The sequence below is a fragment of the Octopus bimaculoides genome, chromosome 3 (assembly GCF_001194135.2).
Source record: "Octopus bimaculoides isolate UCB-OBI-ISO-001 chromosome 3, ASM119413v2, whole genome shotgun sequence".
Classification (NCBI taxonomy): domain Eukaryota; kingdom Metazoa; phylum Mollusca; class Cephalopoda; order Octopoda; family Octopodidae; genus Octopus; species Octopus bimaculoides.
The window spans coordinates 36,016,670-36,033,729 of record NC_068983.1 but is presented as its reverse complement, the minus strand read 5'-3'; the positions used below and the strand labels follow the sequence as shown (position 1 = coordinate 36,033,729).

The 17,060-nt window shown below is 37.8% G+C and overlaps 1 protein-coding gene across 1 annotated transcript in view; it reads right to left on the bottom strand.

Moving 5' to 3' along the window:
- Positions 1–214: 214 nt before the first annotated feature.
- Positions 215–17,060, bottom strand: part of LOC106873909 (nuclear pore complex protein Nup93) — a 36,777-nt gene continuing 19,931 nt past the window's right edge. Inside the window, exons 15-24 of the mRNA XM_014921441.2 lie at positions 16,560–16,686; positions 15,084–15,156; positions 13,189–13,233; positions 12,297–12,413; positions 10,745–10,863; positions 7,285–7,402; positions 5,964–6,047; positions 5,762–5,832; positions 2,947–3,004; positions 215–523 (exon numbers count right to left, since the gene is read on the bottom strand). Of these exons, the coding sequence (XP_014776927.1) occupies positions 404–523; positions 2,947–3,004; positions 5,762–5,832; positions 5,964–6,047; positions 7,285–7,402; positions 10,745–10,863; positions 12,297–12,413; positions 13,189–13,233; positions 15,084–15,156; positions 16,560–16,686 (932 nt within the window). The 3' untranslated portion in view covers positions 215–403. The remainder of the gene's footprint in view (positions 524–2,946; positions 3,005–5,761; positions 5,833–5,963; positions 6,048–7,284; positions 7,403–10,744; positions 10,864–12,296; positions 12,414–13,188; positions 13,234–15,083; positions 15,157–16,559; positions 16,687–17,060) is intronic.

The following is a 17,060-nucleotide window of genomic DNA, read 5'->3' as shown; positions in this document are numbered from 1 at the left end:
TAATAAACCGTTAACCCTGTAGCATTTAAACTGGCCAGATTCAGCCTCTCACACTTACCCTACAATGTCATTCTAAAAATAAACAATCACATCATTGATATCTCAAAGCTATGAGATAATACAGGATTAATTCAAAGCAATGTGAATAAATAAACATGACATTTGACAGAATAATCTGAATGCTAAAGGGTTAATAGAAAAAAAAAATTCCAACTTACAAAGACATATATATATATATATTGTATTATATATATGATTTATTACTTTTAATTGGTTGTTTTAATACGTAAAAATTTTTTTCATACAGTTTCCCTCCTCTTTACAAATACAAATGTTTGGAAAGAATTTAGAAGTCTCTTCCAGATTACATTCCTCCAAGATCAACAAATTTGGACGTTTCACTTTAGTTCATCTGCACTTCTAACTGAACCAAGCGAGCATTTGTATCTCCGGGCAGTCGATATGGTAACATTCCAACAAACATAATCAGAGCTTTTGCTTTACTTCTCAATTGATTTAAACTCTGGAAGGATAAAAAAAAAAAAAGACTTTAGCATATTAAAATATCTTTCAGGCAAATTTTTCTAAAGTTATTGAAAGTTAATTGCATGCCTAAACTCCTTTGTTAAATAACCCCAGAACAATGCAAAGCAAAGTTGGCCTTGGTATGATTTGAACTTAGAGCACAAAGTTGGAACACTACCTGGCATTCTATCCAACTTTAATGACTGTCAATTTGCATAGGATTGATGGAACCACTGGAGCATTGGATGAGATGCCTTGCAGTATCTGATAAGAAAGTTGCTCTTGTTTGTATAAACATTACCATCACAGACCTAAAACAAAATTACTCTGTCAGTGCTGGTGCCATGTAAAAAGCACCTAGTACACTTTGTAAAGTGGATGGCATTAGGAAAAGCATAGAGCTGTAGAAACCATAGCAAAACAGACAATAGAACCTGATGTAGGACCTGGCCATACCAATGCCTGTTAAGCCATCCAACATATGCCAGCATGGAAAACAGATGTTAAATGATATCAATAAACCATTAGTATTTAAAATACCCAGATCCAGCCTCTCACACCCTTTGTGCTCAAACAATGTTGGCAATAACACTGGTGTCATGTTGTTTTGGCCTTAAAAGCAGTGGCCTTTTCCTTGCAGCACATTAGTAACACAATGAAGGAAGATTTGCATGCATGGGTAACTGCCAGTCTTCAACAACAAAAAAAACCCTGCCTAAACCTGCAGATACATGGCCTATTCTGAATGAAGGCCTTAGCCAAAACTTTATGTAATGTTAACTGGGGAACCCTATGTACTGACGTTTCTAGATTTACAGTCTCCCGAGGTCGCATCTTTTCATATATCTCACTTCTGTGATGTATTGAATGTGGTTTTGGGTGGATATTTCTATAACTAGATAGTCTTTCTGTGAAAGAGTGGTCTTGTTGTTTACTGTGAAAGCAACAATAAAGAAGTTTTCCACCTTATCTTGGATTCAACTTCTATAAAAGAAACAAAACAGACTATTTGTGTTTACAGTGACACCAGCACTGGAAAACTTCACCTCTGGCTTTTGGGAGCACTTTGTCCACTCCTTTCAATTTAAAATAAGACCAAAATATATTACATATTATTACTTTCATATTTTCTGTTTTATAAAACACTATCTTTCAGTTTGAATTATTCATTGCCAAGAACTATATCTTCCGTGCTTAAGAGAGGGATTGAACCCAAACTTCATTTTACACAATATCCATTGTTGTCACATGGACAAGATAGATGAAGGTATTGATACCCAGTTTAAAATAAAAGCAAAGTTGGATTTGGAAAGAAATGAGCCTGCTTACATAAAATATTAATAATAACTAAAACTAAACAAACAAACTAGTTTCTCAAAACCCAAAAGCTTTTCATTGGATCTTTAAAGGAAAAATAAAACAGTAACTTGTTTTTTACTGTTCTTATTCTAACTCGTGTCCATTGTCCAGAAATCTTTTGTCACTCAACGACACTTTTCGTCTTCGTGTGTGCTTTTGCTCCACTAAGTGGAGCAGAAGCACAGACACAAAGACGAAGGGTGTCGTTGAAGAAGTCACAGATGTGTGATGAAAGATTTCCAGACAATGGACAGGAGTTACAATAAGAACAGTAATAAATGAGTGAAGAACAAAATAGAAACATTTCATGCTAAATGTTTTGTTTTTTTATATACATAACCTTAGGACCATTACCAACGTTGCCTTCCTGGCACTTGTACCAGTGGTACGTGAAAAGACATTCGAGCGAGTTCGTTGCCAGTACCGCTGAACTGGCTCCTGTACAGGTGGCACGTAAAATACACCATTTCAAGCATGGCCGCTGCCAGTACCTCCTGACTGGCCTTCGTGCCGGTGGCACGTAAAGGCACCCACTACACTCTCGGAGTGGTTGTCGTTAGGAAGGGCATCCAGCTGTAGAAACTCTGCCAGATCAGATTGGAACCTGGTGTAGTCATCTGGTTCGCCAGTCCTCAGTCAAATCGTCCAACCCATGCTAGCATGGAAAGCGGACGTTAAACGATGATGATGATTATAGAAATAATTAAACAGATTTTTCAGAGTACAAGAAATAGAATCATTTCCATCATAGATAAGACCCTAGTGTTACATTCGTGTGAAAAAGAAAATGTAAAGTTAATGAGACAAACTTAATACTTTAGCAACTATTTAAGGCTTTGTTTGTCAAATACTAACAAATTCATTTTTTTTTTTCCATCTTTAGTTGCAAGTATGACTAGTCACATAGAAGGGAATCCTGTTCTGCTCTTATCCCATATCAAACAGCAGGTTGGCCTATTATCTCTGGCCACAGCAATACACCATTTAATAAAACAGCTAGCTAAAGAAAAATGTTACCCAGAAAAACACTCTTCATATACAGGTAACTTAACAGATACTTACAGCTTCCTGACCACTTCCCATAGCTTTGATTGGTCCTGGACTTTGAGGAAAAGACTTTCTATAGAAATATAGAAAAAAAAATTATCAAGAAAATGGAAAACTGAAGTCAATCACAAAATTAGGACAGATTTCATAAATCAACATCAACACTAAGCCTAACTAAAGAAGCAGAAACAAAATATCCCATGCCAGTGGCATGTAAAAAGCACCATCCAGCCACCCCACCCCAACTGGCTCCTGTGCCAGGAGCACGTAAAAAGCACCATCCAAAACTTGTTGATGCCAGCCACCCCACCCCAACTGGCTCCTGTGCCAGGAGCACGTAAAAAGCACCATCCAAATGTGACCGATACCAGTGCCGCCTGGCTAGATCCTGTGCTGGTGGCACGTAAAAAGTACTCACAACGCTCTTGGAGTGGTTAGCATTAGGAAGGGTCGTCCAGCTGTAAAAACAATGCCAGATCAGATTGGAGCCTGGTGCAGCCTCCTGGTTTGCTAGTCCCCACTCAAACCGTCCAACCCATGCCAGCATGGAAAACGGATGTTAAACAATGATGATGATGAAACTATTCTTTTATTTGTTTCAGTCGTTTGACTGCAGCCATACTGGCTTTAGTCGAGCAAATTGACCCCAGGACTTATTTTTTGTAAGCTTTGTACTTATTCTATCAGTCTCTTTTGCCGAACTGCTAAGTTACAGGGACATAAACACACCAACATAGGTTATCAAACGATGTTGCGGAGACAAACATACACACACACACATACTTACATATATATATATATATATATATGACGCGCTTCTTTCAGTTTCCATCTACGAGATCCACTCACAAGTCTTTGGTCAGCCCGAGGCTATAGAAGACACTTGCCCAAAGTGCCACACAGTTGGACTGAACCCAGAGCCATGTGGTTTTCAAACTCAAATCCAGGTTGAATTACAAATAAGGAATTAGGAATGCAGTAAAACAGGAAAAAACCCTCTTAATCCACATATTTGATACTGCAATAATAATCTTGACAATTAATGTCATCTTTTATGTTTTGTTTTACTCTATAAGTCAACAAGCTTATTATCAATCTTCCACAAATATTATGAATTAATTATGCATTATCTTGTAGCTTTCAGATTTTGATGATGTGATTGTGTATTTTTAGAATGACATTGTAGTGTAAGAGGCCAAGTTCGACCGGTTTAACATGAAACAATAGAATTTTGGGGCTTGATAAAATTAGTTTAAATGCTAAAGGGTGAAATCATTATGTAATAATACACAAATCGGTGAACATCAGACAGATTTACTTCCTTTTTGCATTTGGTTTTCACAATTCTTTATGTGAATTCATGCATGTAAGCAAATTTTGTTGTGTCAAGGGAGAGTCATTATGCTAATATTAATAGCACACACAGTGTTTCAATTTCACTCCTTTATATGTTAATGGGTTAAATGGATAGGTATTTAACCAATTAACTAATAATGAAGGAGTGGAATTGAACCATCATCACATCATCGTCATTTAACATCCGGTTTCCATGCTGGCATGGGTTGAACAGTTTGACTGAGGACTGGCAAGCCAGGAGGCTGCACCAGGCTCCAATCTTATCTGGCAAGGTTTCTACAGCTGGATGCCACTCCAAGAGTATAGTGGGTGCTTTTTATGTGCCACTGGCACAGGGGCCAGTCAAGCGGCACTGGCATCAACTACGCTCGAATTGTACTTTTTATGTGCCACTGGCATGGGAGCCAGTCAGACAGCAGTGACAATGACCACGCTCATATGGTACTTTTTACGTACCACTTGCACCCGAGCCAGACCAGTGACACTGACAACAACCACACTTGAATGGTCCTTTTTACGTGCTACCGGCATGGGACCAGTCAGGCAACACTGGCATCAACCACACTTGTATGCTGCTTTTTACGAGCCACCGGCACAGGAGTCAGTCCGGTGGGACTGGCATAGGCCACAGCTACGGTCTCACTTGGCTTGCCAGGTCTTCTCAAGCATAGCATGTCTCCAAAGGTCTCGGTCGCTTGTCATTGCCTCTGTGAGACCCAACATTTGAAGGACGTGCTTCACTACCTCATCCCAAGTCTTCCAGGGTCTATCAATATTGATATAATGACTTTCCCTAGACACAAAATTTGTTTCAATGCATAACTCTGATGAAGCATCTTGCAGAAAATAAAATTCATACAGATATTTTTGTTTTTATTCAGAAATCTTCATCACTCTTTGTGATTTATTGCGAAAGGTTTTGAATGTTATGTTTTTATAAAAATTGGATATAATGTTATAAACGTTTGTGACAAGATGGTTTTACATTAAAACCAGTAATAAAGAAATTCTCTTCCCAATCTCACAACCTTCCTCCCTTCAAATTCATTTCAGTCTCCATGAAGAATCCCCTGCTTGTATGGAGTTTATTGAGGCATATTTTCTATACCTGATGCCTTGTCTATTTCCAAGCAAGGTAACATTTCCTCATGGCCAGACATGTTTTTGCAGAGGATTGGAAAGGAATGACATTGTTTGTATGACAGTGACATTCATTTTATAATTATTATGCAATGTCAGGAAAAGAAGACACATGCGTGACAGGTTTTTTACAATTTCTACCTCCCAAATCCACTTACAAGGCTTTGGTTGGCCCAGGGCTACTGTAGAAGACACTTACTCAAAGTGTCAAACAGTGGAACTGAACTCGGAACCACGTGGTTGGGAAGCAAGCTTCTTACCGCACAGCTATGCCTGTTCCTAAAGAAAACACAAAATACAAATACAAGGCCAGTTATTAAAAATGCAAACTTACCTTGTTTGTCGGTAAATGGCATTAAGGATTTGCATTGTAGCTAATAGGATATCTGGTAAACATTTGCGAATCTAGAATAAATAAATAGGTAGTTAGAAAGATGACATATTGTATGAAAAAGAAAGAATGATATTGAAATAACAATAAAACTATGGTGAACGTATGTCAGATTGCTTTTTAATGATTCACAAAAGTATTTTACCTCATCTGAGAAATAATTGAAATTGGTGATGCTGTCTTTTACACAATCAACTTCTAACGGAACAACTTTCAATTTTCCAATCACCTGGAAGGATAAAGATTAATTTGATTAGGTAACAAATAACTACCTCTAGTATATTACAGGTACTAATTCACCAATGTTCTTCTAACAGAGTTATAAAAAGTCGAGACAGATTTTTTGAAATTATCCAAAATTGCAACCTTCCATTAAAATTTCTTCGATAATTTGGTTCTAAACACCAGCTTAAACTATGATAAAATCGTCATTTTAACGTCCACTTTTTCCATGCTTGCTTAGAGGCAGATCTTCTATAGCCAGATCTCTTTCCTGTTACCAACTCTGACTTGTCTCCAAGCAAGGTAATATTTCCTGATGCAGGACATTGGAAATGAATAATACTGCTTGTATCATCATCATTATTTAACGTCTGTTGTCCATGCTGGCATGGGCTGAAAAGTTTGACTGGGCTAGCAAGCTGGAAGGCTGCGCCAGGATCCAGTCTGATTTGGCATAGTTTTCAATGGCTGGATGCCCTTCCTAACACCAACCACTCCAAGAATGTAATGGGTGCTTGTAATGTGCCACAGGTATGGGTGCCACTTGCGTGACACCAGGGTGGCTTTACATGCCACCAGCACATGTACGAATTTGTGTGACACCAGTATCTGCCACGACTGCAATCTTACTCAGCTTGATGGGTCTTCTTTTCAAGCAAGACACAATGACAAAGCTCTTGGTCATTGTCTCAGTGAGGCCCAACACTCAAAAGGAGCTCTGCCACTTTGCCTCCATGAGGCCCAATGCTCAAAAGGAACTCAGCCACCTCGGCTCCATGAGTCCCAACACTTGAAAGGATGATAGTGACAAATCATTTTACAACCATCATGTGATGACAGGACAAAAAGACACAAACACACACATTCACATATATACATTTATTTACTTATATATATTCATATACACACACACATGATAGACTTCTTTAAGTTTCTATTTACTAAACCCCCTCACAAGACTCTGGCTAGCCTAGAGCAATGGCAGAAGAATTTGCCAAAGGTGCCATGCAATGGGACTGAACCCACAATCATGTGGTTGGGAAGCAAACTTCTTGCAGCATAGACATGTCTGCACTGATCTTTGTGATAAATTCTTCATTATTTTTAAAATTAATTGAATCAAAGGCAGCATATTTCAATAGAAGTATGATAACAAAAGGATTAAGTTTGTTGATTGTTCAGGCTTAGAGATGGAAAGATACTTCACTTCAGTTCATAGAAGAGAGATTAAGACAAAGACAAACCTCCAAGGCACCAGAGAGGTTGCCACTGTGATATTGGTCAAAGAAGGTCATCAAGTCTAACATGAGGAAGAAAGTATTGGTATTATCCCTTGTTGCATTATGTCCAAGTGACTGGTATCTGTAAAGAAAAACAACACACATACATGCATATATATATAGAGAGAGAGAGAGGGGGGGGGCTGAAAAGTTCCTGGCTTTGGGTAAAAGAAAATACAGGAGGATCAGTTAATTACGATTTTGTTCAACATATTCACCTCTCAGATTCACACACTTATTGCAGTGGTCCTTCAGTTTTTCTAAGCCTTGTAAAAGAACTTGGAAGGTTGGGCCTCCAACCAGGCATTTCACAATACCCTTAAAACCAGGAACCTTTCAGCAATCCCTTGTTCATCATCATTATCGTTTAACATCCGTCTTTCATGTTAGCATGGGTGGGATGGTTTTTACAAGAACTGGCCAGGCAGAAGCCTGCACCGGGTTTCTGTGACTGTTTTGGCAAGGTTTTTACAGCTGGATGCCCTTCCTAATACCAACCACTTTACAGTGTGGACTAGGTGCTTTTAAGTGGCACCTGCACTGACAGGGTCACCAAGTACTTGTAGACAGAAATATATATATAACTGAAATCAAATTCGATGACAACACCCCATGACTGGCATCTATGCTAGTGGCACGCTAAAAGCATCATTCAAGCATGATCGTTGCCAGGGCCACTGACTGGCTCCCGTGCCAGTGACATGTAGAAAGCACCATTCGAGCGTTGCCTTACTGGCACATGAAAAACAACATTCGAGCGAGGTCATTGCCAGTGCACGTTAAAAACACCATTTGAGCATGGCCGTTGCCAGTACCGCCGGACTGGCCCTCGTGCCAGTGGCAAATAAAAGCACCCACTACACTCTCAGAGTGGTTGGCGTTAGGAAGGGCATCCAGCTGTAGAAACTCTGCCAGATCAGATTGGAGCCTGGTGCAGCCATCTAGCTTGCTAGTCCTCAGTCAAACCATCCAACCCATACCAGCATGGAAAGTGGATGTTAAACGATGAGGATGATGATGATGGTACACACAGACACACACACACACACACACACACATTGGTATTGAGAAGTGCATCCAGAGTAGAAACAAAACCAAAGCTGAGATTAGAACTCAACACATCCTTGCAGCTCACCAGTTCTGATCCAACCCCTGCCATGATGGAAAGCAGATCTATGATGATGACACATACACACATGTGACAAGCTTCTTTGCAATTTCTGTCTAATAAATTCACCACAAGGCTCAGGGCTATAGCAGACGAGTCTTGCCCAAGATGCTGTACAGTGAGACTGAACCTGAAACCATGTGATTACAAAGTGGACTTAACTGCACAGCTTTGCTTGTAACTATCTTTTACTCAAAACATCAACATCTTAAATTTTAGTCAAGATATTTTCAACCAAAATGTCTCATACATTTTTTTTAGTCAATACACTAACTGCCACCTTTTCCATAGGAAGGAATCTTAACCATTCTCTAACCTAAGAATATTCATTAAAGAAACAAAAAACAAAGTGAAAAGTTTTTCCAATTGAATTTTTCACAACTTTTGTTAACCATTACCTTTATAACTTTAAAAAAAAAAAGTTTGTAAATCAAAATAGTTTTTCCAATCATACAATTAATAAAATTAATTATAGTCAATCATCACTCATATTCTGTCATGATATTTATCCAAAATAGTGTGTTGCTCTTAAAGCCATTCTCAAAAATTTACCATTATTTAATATGGCTTTAGTTCTATCACATACACACAAATATTCCAATTTCTTGTAAATCAAATTACACACACACACACACATATATATATACACACATAATAGAGAGCAGACTTTAATAAAAAAAAAATATTCATTTCCTGAAAAACTAGAATTAAAGAGACTAATTTAATGAAAATCTAATTTTTTACAAATTTTGTAATTCACTTATAGATATTTACAATTATTTTTACAGCTCAGCTAAAAATGTTAAAATAAAATGAAAACTAAAATAGGAAAAAAAAAAATCAATATAAATCTACTTCTTAATCATCTAATTTAATAAAGTTCATTGTAATCAGATGTCAATAATTCTCAGTAAGGGAGTTACAAATTAGTGATTGGTTGAAATCACATGACTAATTAAAGAAATTGTATGTGTGCTTCAGACTGCTTGCTTTAGCAGATTCTACTCCTACTTTACAGTTAGGAAAGTTAGTGGTTAAGAAAAAGCATCCAATTGTAAAATGTTTACCACCCTGCTTCTTCCACACGCTCATATATACACATGAGCATTTGAGTGTGTGTGAAGTGGTAAGTGTAGAAATCATCACTTGTGCTGGTTGGTGTAGAAAAATAGATACCGAATACCGACATCTTTTTTTTTTTTAATCAGATAAAAGCAAGCACAAATGCAAATGTTTTACAATGAAACTTCTGCTCATGTTAAGAAAAGATTAAAGTACTGTACTCATAAACTGAAGATTGTTACTGTTGCCCAATACACACACACACACACACACATCAGCTAAAAGCTATTTGATTGATAAAGGCCTTCACTTACTAACGCACACCAATCACCGATTCATAGAATCAGTTTCTTACCTCTATCTCTTCTAATTCTACTTCAGTGGCCTTCACTCACCATCATCATCATCATCATTAATGGCATGGGTTGGATGACTTGAAAGGAGCTGGCAAGGCCAGGCATTGCACCAGGTTCCACAGTTTGCTTTGGCATGGTTTCTGCAGCTAGATGCCCTTCCTAATGCCAACCACTTTAATGTACCGGCTGCTTTTTACATGGTACCATCACCAGTGCTTTTTATATGGTACCATCACCAGTACTTTTTACGTGGCACCATCACCAGTGCTTTTTATATGGCACCATCTCCAATGCTTTTTATGTAGCACCAGCACCAGAATTTTTTTTACATGGTACCACCACCAATGCTTTTTAAAGTACCACTGTGGTTTTAAGATATCAATTCTGTTGTGATGGGCTTATCTTCTTGAATACAGCAATGCACCACATATCTCTGTCCTTTGTCATTTCCTTCATAAGGCTCAGCATTTTGAGATCAGCCTTCAAACTCCAGTTCACAAACAAAGTTTCTTACCTCTGTCTCTTCTAATTTTACTGCTTGCAAAGCTCTCATTGCATCTTGCCATGGTCTTTCGCCATCTGGCACACACACACACAGAGCAGTATAAAAAGAAACCACCACCTGCTTTTTGAGTGTATGTCATGTTTTGGCAGAGTTTTTTTTCTTCTTTTTTTTATTAACAGTTAGATGCTCTTCCTATTGCCAAAACTTTACAACATGGACAGGGTACTAGAGCAGCTGTCTGCAACAGGACTAGAGAATCTACTTGGAAATGGATATATTACAATGGAGTGGTGGACCCTAATATGAAACATTAAAAGAAGCTTTAATACCTACCGTTGGGCAATGTCTAATGCCAAAGCTCGGAGTCTTTCTCGGTTGGACTGTGGTAAATTAGGTTGGGAAACAACATCACTCAGCAGTTTGTTTAATAAAATCATCACTTGATCATGTGACTGAAAAATAATTATTTCACATTTTGCAATGGTAATTTAATATAATGATCTCTTTCAAGAAAGCACAAGACTAAAATTTTACAGGACAAAATAGAGCTTATTTAATCAATACTGGTATCTAACTGGTATTGGTTTTCCAGTGTTTAAGGTCAAAATATCCTTTACAGTTTTTACCAATAATCTGAAGCATTTCATAAATGCTTTATGACAGAGAATAGCATCAACCAGAAAATAAAACTTGTGTGCATGTGTGTGTATATATATATATATATATATATATATATATATATATACAGGGGTTGGACAAAATAATGGAAACACTTAGCATCATAATTTTGAAATATCTATACAATCATCAAAAGCTTGTTTATTTTTATGTTTTTTTTATTTATTATTAGTGTTGCTTAATATGTTTTGCTAAAATTGCTTTTTCTTTTCAGATATCATCAGGAAAAGGTAATTAAAATTCATTAAAATGACAGATCTATCGGACTTTCAAAGGGGTCAAATTGTTGGTGCTCGTATGGCAGGTGCTAGCGTAATGAAAACAGCTGAAATGTTTGGTGTATCAAGAAGTACTGTTTCGAAAGTAATGACAGCCTTTGAGAAAGAGGGAAAAACCTCCTTGTCAAAACAAAACTCTGGAAGAAAACCAAAACTTTCAGACAAGCACAGCTCCCAAAATTACTGCAGAGCTTAATGACCACCTCAAGAACCCAGTTTCCACAAAAACTGTTCGCCAGGAGCTGAACAAAGCCGGATTCCATGGGAGGGCTGCAATCAGAAAACCACTACTTTCAAAATCAAACGTTGGAAAGCATTTAGAGTGGAGTAAAAACCTACGGAATTGGTTCCTAGAGCAGTGGAAGACTGTTATTTTCTCGAACAAGTCATCCTTTACTCTATTTCCAACCACTGACCTTCTTCCAACTGTTAAACATGGAGGATGATCTGTGATGATCTGGTGGGCTAAAGCTTGGAAATCTGCCAGCCCAATGGTTTCCCTTCATGGCAGAATTAATAGTCAAGGCTATTTAAGCCTTTTATCTGGTCAAATTCATCCTGTCGTTGCAGAACTATTTCCGGAGGGAAACACAATCTTTCAGGATGATAATGCACCAAATCACACAGCTAAAGTTGTTACTGAATGGCACGAGAAACATTCTAGTGAAATTGAACAGTTATTTACATCTGATCACCACATTTTCCATTTATATACATCATCCACTCCCATCTCTCTCTTACACACACACACACACATACTTCCAACCTTTACCCAACCTTCTTTTGGTTCTTCTGTCACCACACTCTCTCTTCTATTCACCTTCTTGAACATGTTAACTTAGGTGTCAGTTCTCATCACCATCGTCTTAGACTGTAAGATGATTCAAGATGTATTGAGAAATTAAAAGACTCAGGTAGAAATAACTTACATGTGCTAAGTCATATAATTTAACAGCTTCTTCAAAGAAACCTTTATCCTGGGTACTTTTTGCCACTAATTTTATAATGTCTTCACTGTCAGCTTGGAATTTGTCGATTGCTCCAGGCTACAAAGAGAAGGGAAAAGAAGTCTTGACTTAATCATTAAAATTTTGAATGAAATTTAATTCAAAGAAAACATAACTATTCCTTTTTTTTGGAACAGTGTAGCTTGAAGTTGATAAAGCTATAAATTTATCAACCCCAAAAAGATGAAAGGCAAAGTTGACCATGGCAGAATTTGAACTCAGAATGTCAAGACAGGTGAAATACTGCTAAGCATTCCACCCATCGTTCTAATGTTTCTTATTTCTTTATTGCCCACAAGGGGCTAAACATAGAGGGGACAAATAAGGACAGACAAAGGGATTAAGACGATTACATCGACCCCAGTGCGTAACTGGTACTTAATTTATCAACCATGAAAGGCAAAGTCGACCTTGACAGAATTTGAACTCAGAACGTAACGGCAGACGAAATACCACTAAGCATTTCAGCGTGCTAACGTTCTAATGTTTCTGCCAGCTAGCCACCTTAGAGCATGTAAATATTGGGTTAAAAAAATCCCTTTTGGAGAGAAAAAGGCCACCTGTAGGGTCCATGTCTCATTGGCAGCCTTTGACTTTTCTACCCAAAGGGTTTTTTTTTAAAACCTAACATTTACATGTTTATTTATAGCTTTATCTGCTTCAAGACACTGTTCCAAAAATGACTAATTTCACATTCTCTTGAGGCTTATAAATTCTTATGACATCAATAATTAACAAATATTTATTTAAGAAAAGAAATAAAAGAGAGCACTTAACAAAAATTTAAATGACAAAAACACTTTGATAAACTTACCAGACGAATACCATCTTGATTGAGTTTACCCAGCATCATTTCAAACTGGAAAGAAATCATTGAAAAATATCAATCAAAAACAAACAAAATATTCATTGGTTTTATTCAACAACACCAGAATTGATGTTTGTATAGGAACATTGGTGATGGATGGAACTGGTCTACTATGTAACTTTATTCTTTTACTTGTTTAACTGCCTTAAAGTGTGTTGGTTGAAGAAATTGACCCTAGGACTTATTCTTTGTAAGCCTAGTACTTATTTTATCAGTTTGTTTTGCTGAACCGCTAAGTTACAGGGACATAAACACACCAACATCGGTTGTCAAGCGATAGTGTGGGGACAAACACAGACATACAAATACATATATAAACAATGGGCTTCTTGTAGTTTCTGTCTACCAAATCCTCTCCCAAGGCTTTGGTCGGCCCAAGGTTATAATAGAAGACACTTGCCTCAAGTGCCACACAGTGGGGCTGCACCCAGAACCATGTGGTTGGGAAGCAAGCTTCTTACCACACAGACACTCCTGCACCTATTTATTTTTATTTTTATTGATAAAGTGGCAAACTGGTAGAACTGGAAACACATCAGACAAAATGCTTAGCATCATTTCTTCTAGTCCTTTACATTCTGAGTTCAATTTTGCCTTTCATCCTTTTGTCAATAAAATAAAGTACCAGTCAAGCACTGAGGTTTATTGCATTCAACTAATCCTCTCCTCCCCTTAAAATTGCTAGCCTTGTACCAAGAATGATGGTATTTCTATATTGCTCTCACTTTCCTTTCCCAAACTTTCAATTACATCTAAACATCTATTAATCTTCAATTCCTCTAAGTTGCTGGGGATGACTTGGCACGCGACTATATCAGGTTCATACTGCCTGGATAGGCAAGGTAGGGAGTGCCTAGCTTGAATAAAATAGATTGATAGTAACATATTTCTTTTATGGCAAAATATGCACCTAATTCAATAAAATTATGAAGGTTACTCTGATTACTATGCATAAAATGTAAAATACCTTATTTTTTTGTAGATTAGGTAGGCATAATTCACCCCTGCCTTTCAATCCCAGTATTAAAACGTGCTGCGTACATTCTTACAACAACGTTTTCTTTATGCGCTATAAAAGCAGAAGTAATTCTGCCTTCAACTCAGTCATGCGCCTGAGTAATTACTGACGGCATGTGCCTGGACTATATCAAACAAGCAGATTAAAAGCAAAATAATAATTTCTAAGCTAGGCTTAAGGCCTGAAATTTTGGAGGAAGAAATTATTCAATTAAATCACCGTCAGTACTTGACAGGTATTTTATTTTATCAACCATGAAACAATGGAAGGCAAAGTTGAGCTCAGCATATAAAAGGACAAAACTAAAAACCAAGCAGTTTTAAAAATGATTTCTAGCTTTGACACGAAACCCATAAGTTTGGCAAGGAGAGTATACTAGATTCAGCCAACACCAAAAGTGACTGGTACATTTTTTTCATCACCTCGCAACTCTAGTTGGTGTGAAACTCTGAAAATAAAGGGAGTTAACTAAATACAATGAGATATTTAATCCAGCAATCATGCTTCTGCAATTGACCACCAAGAATTTGAAACTTGTTTAACCCCAGGTCTGATCTAATCAAGCAGAGTTATGACTAACAGCATTTCAGCCATGAGCAGTACATCTTATTTTCAGGCGTAATGTATCTAGAACTACATTATTCAAGGTGTCTGCTTTAAATATAACAAAGTGTCATTAGAGGGAGAGTTGGCTGCTATATCTAGCAGGTTGAGCAACCATGTAGTAGAGGATAAATTGTTAGCTCCTTTTAAGATTTAATGACATAAAAGAAGGGGAGCATATAATAATACTATCAAACAAAATAAATGATTAAGTACTAACCTCTTTAGTTTCAAAAATAAGTTCTGTCACACAAGACATGAAAAGGTTTCCTTCAGTGGATGACTTTATATTCCTTGAAAAATAGGAACAAAATAAAGGTAGACAGACAGACAGACATATCAATGCTTTTTTATATCAAGTTATAAAACAATTTGACATTAAACTGATCAATTATCAATACTTTTTGTAGAATACATATTATTCTTTAACAAGTGTTGACATTAAAGAGTAACACACACAAACACATCATCATCATCATCATTTAACGTCCATTTTCTATGCTAGCTTGGGTTGGACGGTTTGACTGAGGTCTGAAGAGTCAACGGCAGCACCAGGCTCCAATCTGATCTGACAATGTTTCTACAGCTGAATGCCCTTCCTAACACCAACCACTCCGAGATGTTTTTTACATGCCACTGGTACAGGAGCCAGTTAGGTGGGCCGGGCATCGATCACATTCGGATAGTGCTTTTTACATGCCACCGGCACAGGAGCCAGTCAGGGGCACTGGCATCGACTACGTTTGGATGGTGCTTTTTATGTGCCACCAGCACAGGAGCCAGTCAGGTGGCCCAGGCATTGATCACATTCGGATAGTGCTTTATACGTACCACCGGCACAGGAGCCAGTCAGGGGGCACAGGCATCGACCACTAGTGAATACAGTATATGATGTTAAATAAGCCAAAGAGAACATGCTTTTTGTTGTTGCCATTCCTTATTCCATAATGGCATAGACTGGAGTCAAGCTGTAGTCATGGATATCATACACCAAATCTAGATACAGACATGGCTGTGTGGTTAAGAAGTTTCCCAACCACAGGTTTTTAGGTTCAGTCTCGCTATGTAGTACCTCAGACAAGTGTGCAGGTTGAATTCTCTTACAAAACACACTGTAAAGATAAAGCCTGCAGTAGCAACCCAACAACTTCAAAGTTATGCGGCAGATACCGGTGTCATGCAAATTGGCAGGTAACCGCACCCTGGTGTCATGCAAATGGCACCCATGCCGGTGGCACATAAAAGCACTCAGAGTGGTTAGCATTAGAAACGGCATCCAGCCATAGAAAACCATGCTAAATCAGACTAGAATCTGGTGCAGCCTTCCAGTGTGCCAGCCCAGTCAAACCGTCCAACCTGTGACAGCATGGACAAAGGACATTAAATGATGATGATGATGATGAAATATGTAATTGAGTGTGTTTGTATATAATCATCATCATCATCATTTAATGTCCACTTTCCCATTGCATAATAGGGTGAGACAGAATTTGTTGAAGCAGATTTTCTACAAGAAATGCCCTTCCCATTACAACCCCTCAACTGCTTCCAAGCACAGTAATATTTCCCCAAGGCAAAACATGTTTATCAGACAAAACTGGAAACAAAAAACATTGCTTGTATGACAGTGAAGTTCATTTATAACCATCATAAGAGGGGGAAGGGAGAAAAAGAGATGATGAACATAGCAATTTACCGCAAGAAAAAGAAATATTGGAGAGCTTCTCGTGGATCTGTGGCTTCAAATTTTCGTGTGTACATCATGACGAGACGAGCAAAGTTCAGTCGGCGTTGTGGTGATGGATCTGCAGGATCTTGAGTTACTGCATAGCAAAACAAAATACTTTAATAGATATATATATATATATAATATACATTTGACGGATATTCGTCCTCATCTTGTTTGTTGTTAACACAACATTTTAGCTGATGTACTCTCCAGCCTTCATCAGGTGTCTTGGGGGAATTTCGAACCTGGGTTCTCATTCCTAAGGTATTTTTCCGATATTATTATCATTATTCAGGTCACTGCCTGGAATCAAACTTGGAATCTTGGGGTTAAGAGCATGGGCTACTAACCCCAAGATTCCAAGTTTGATTCCAGGCAGTTACTTGAATATAATAATAATAATTCTTTTTTACTCGTTTCAGTCATTTGACTGCGGCCATGCTGGAGCACTGCCTTTATTCGAGAAAA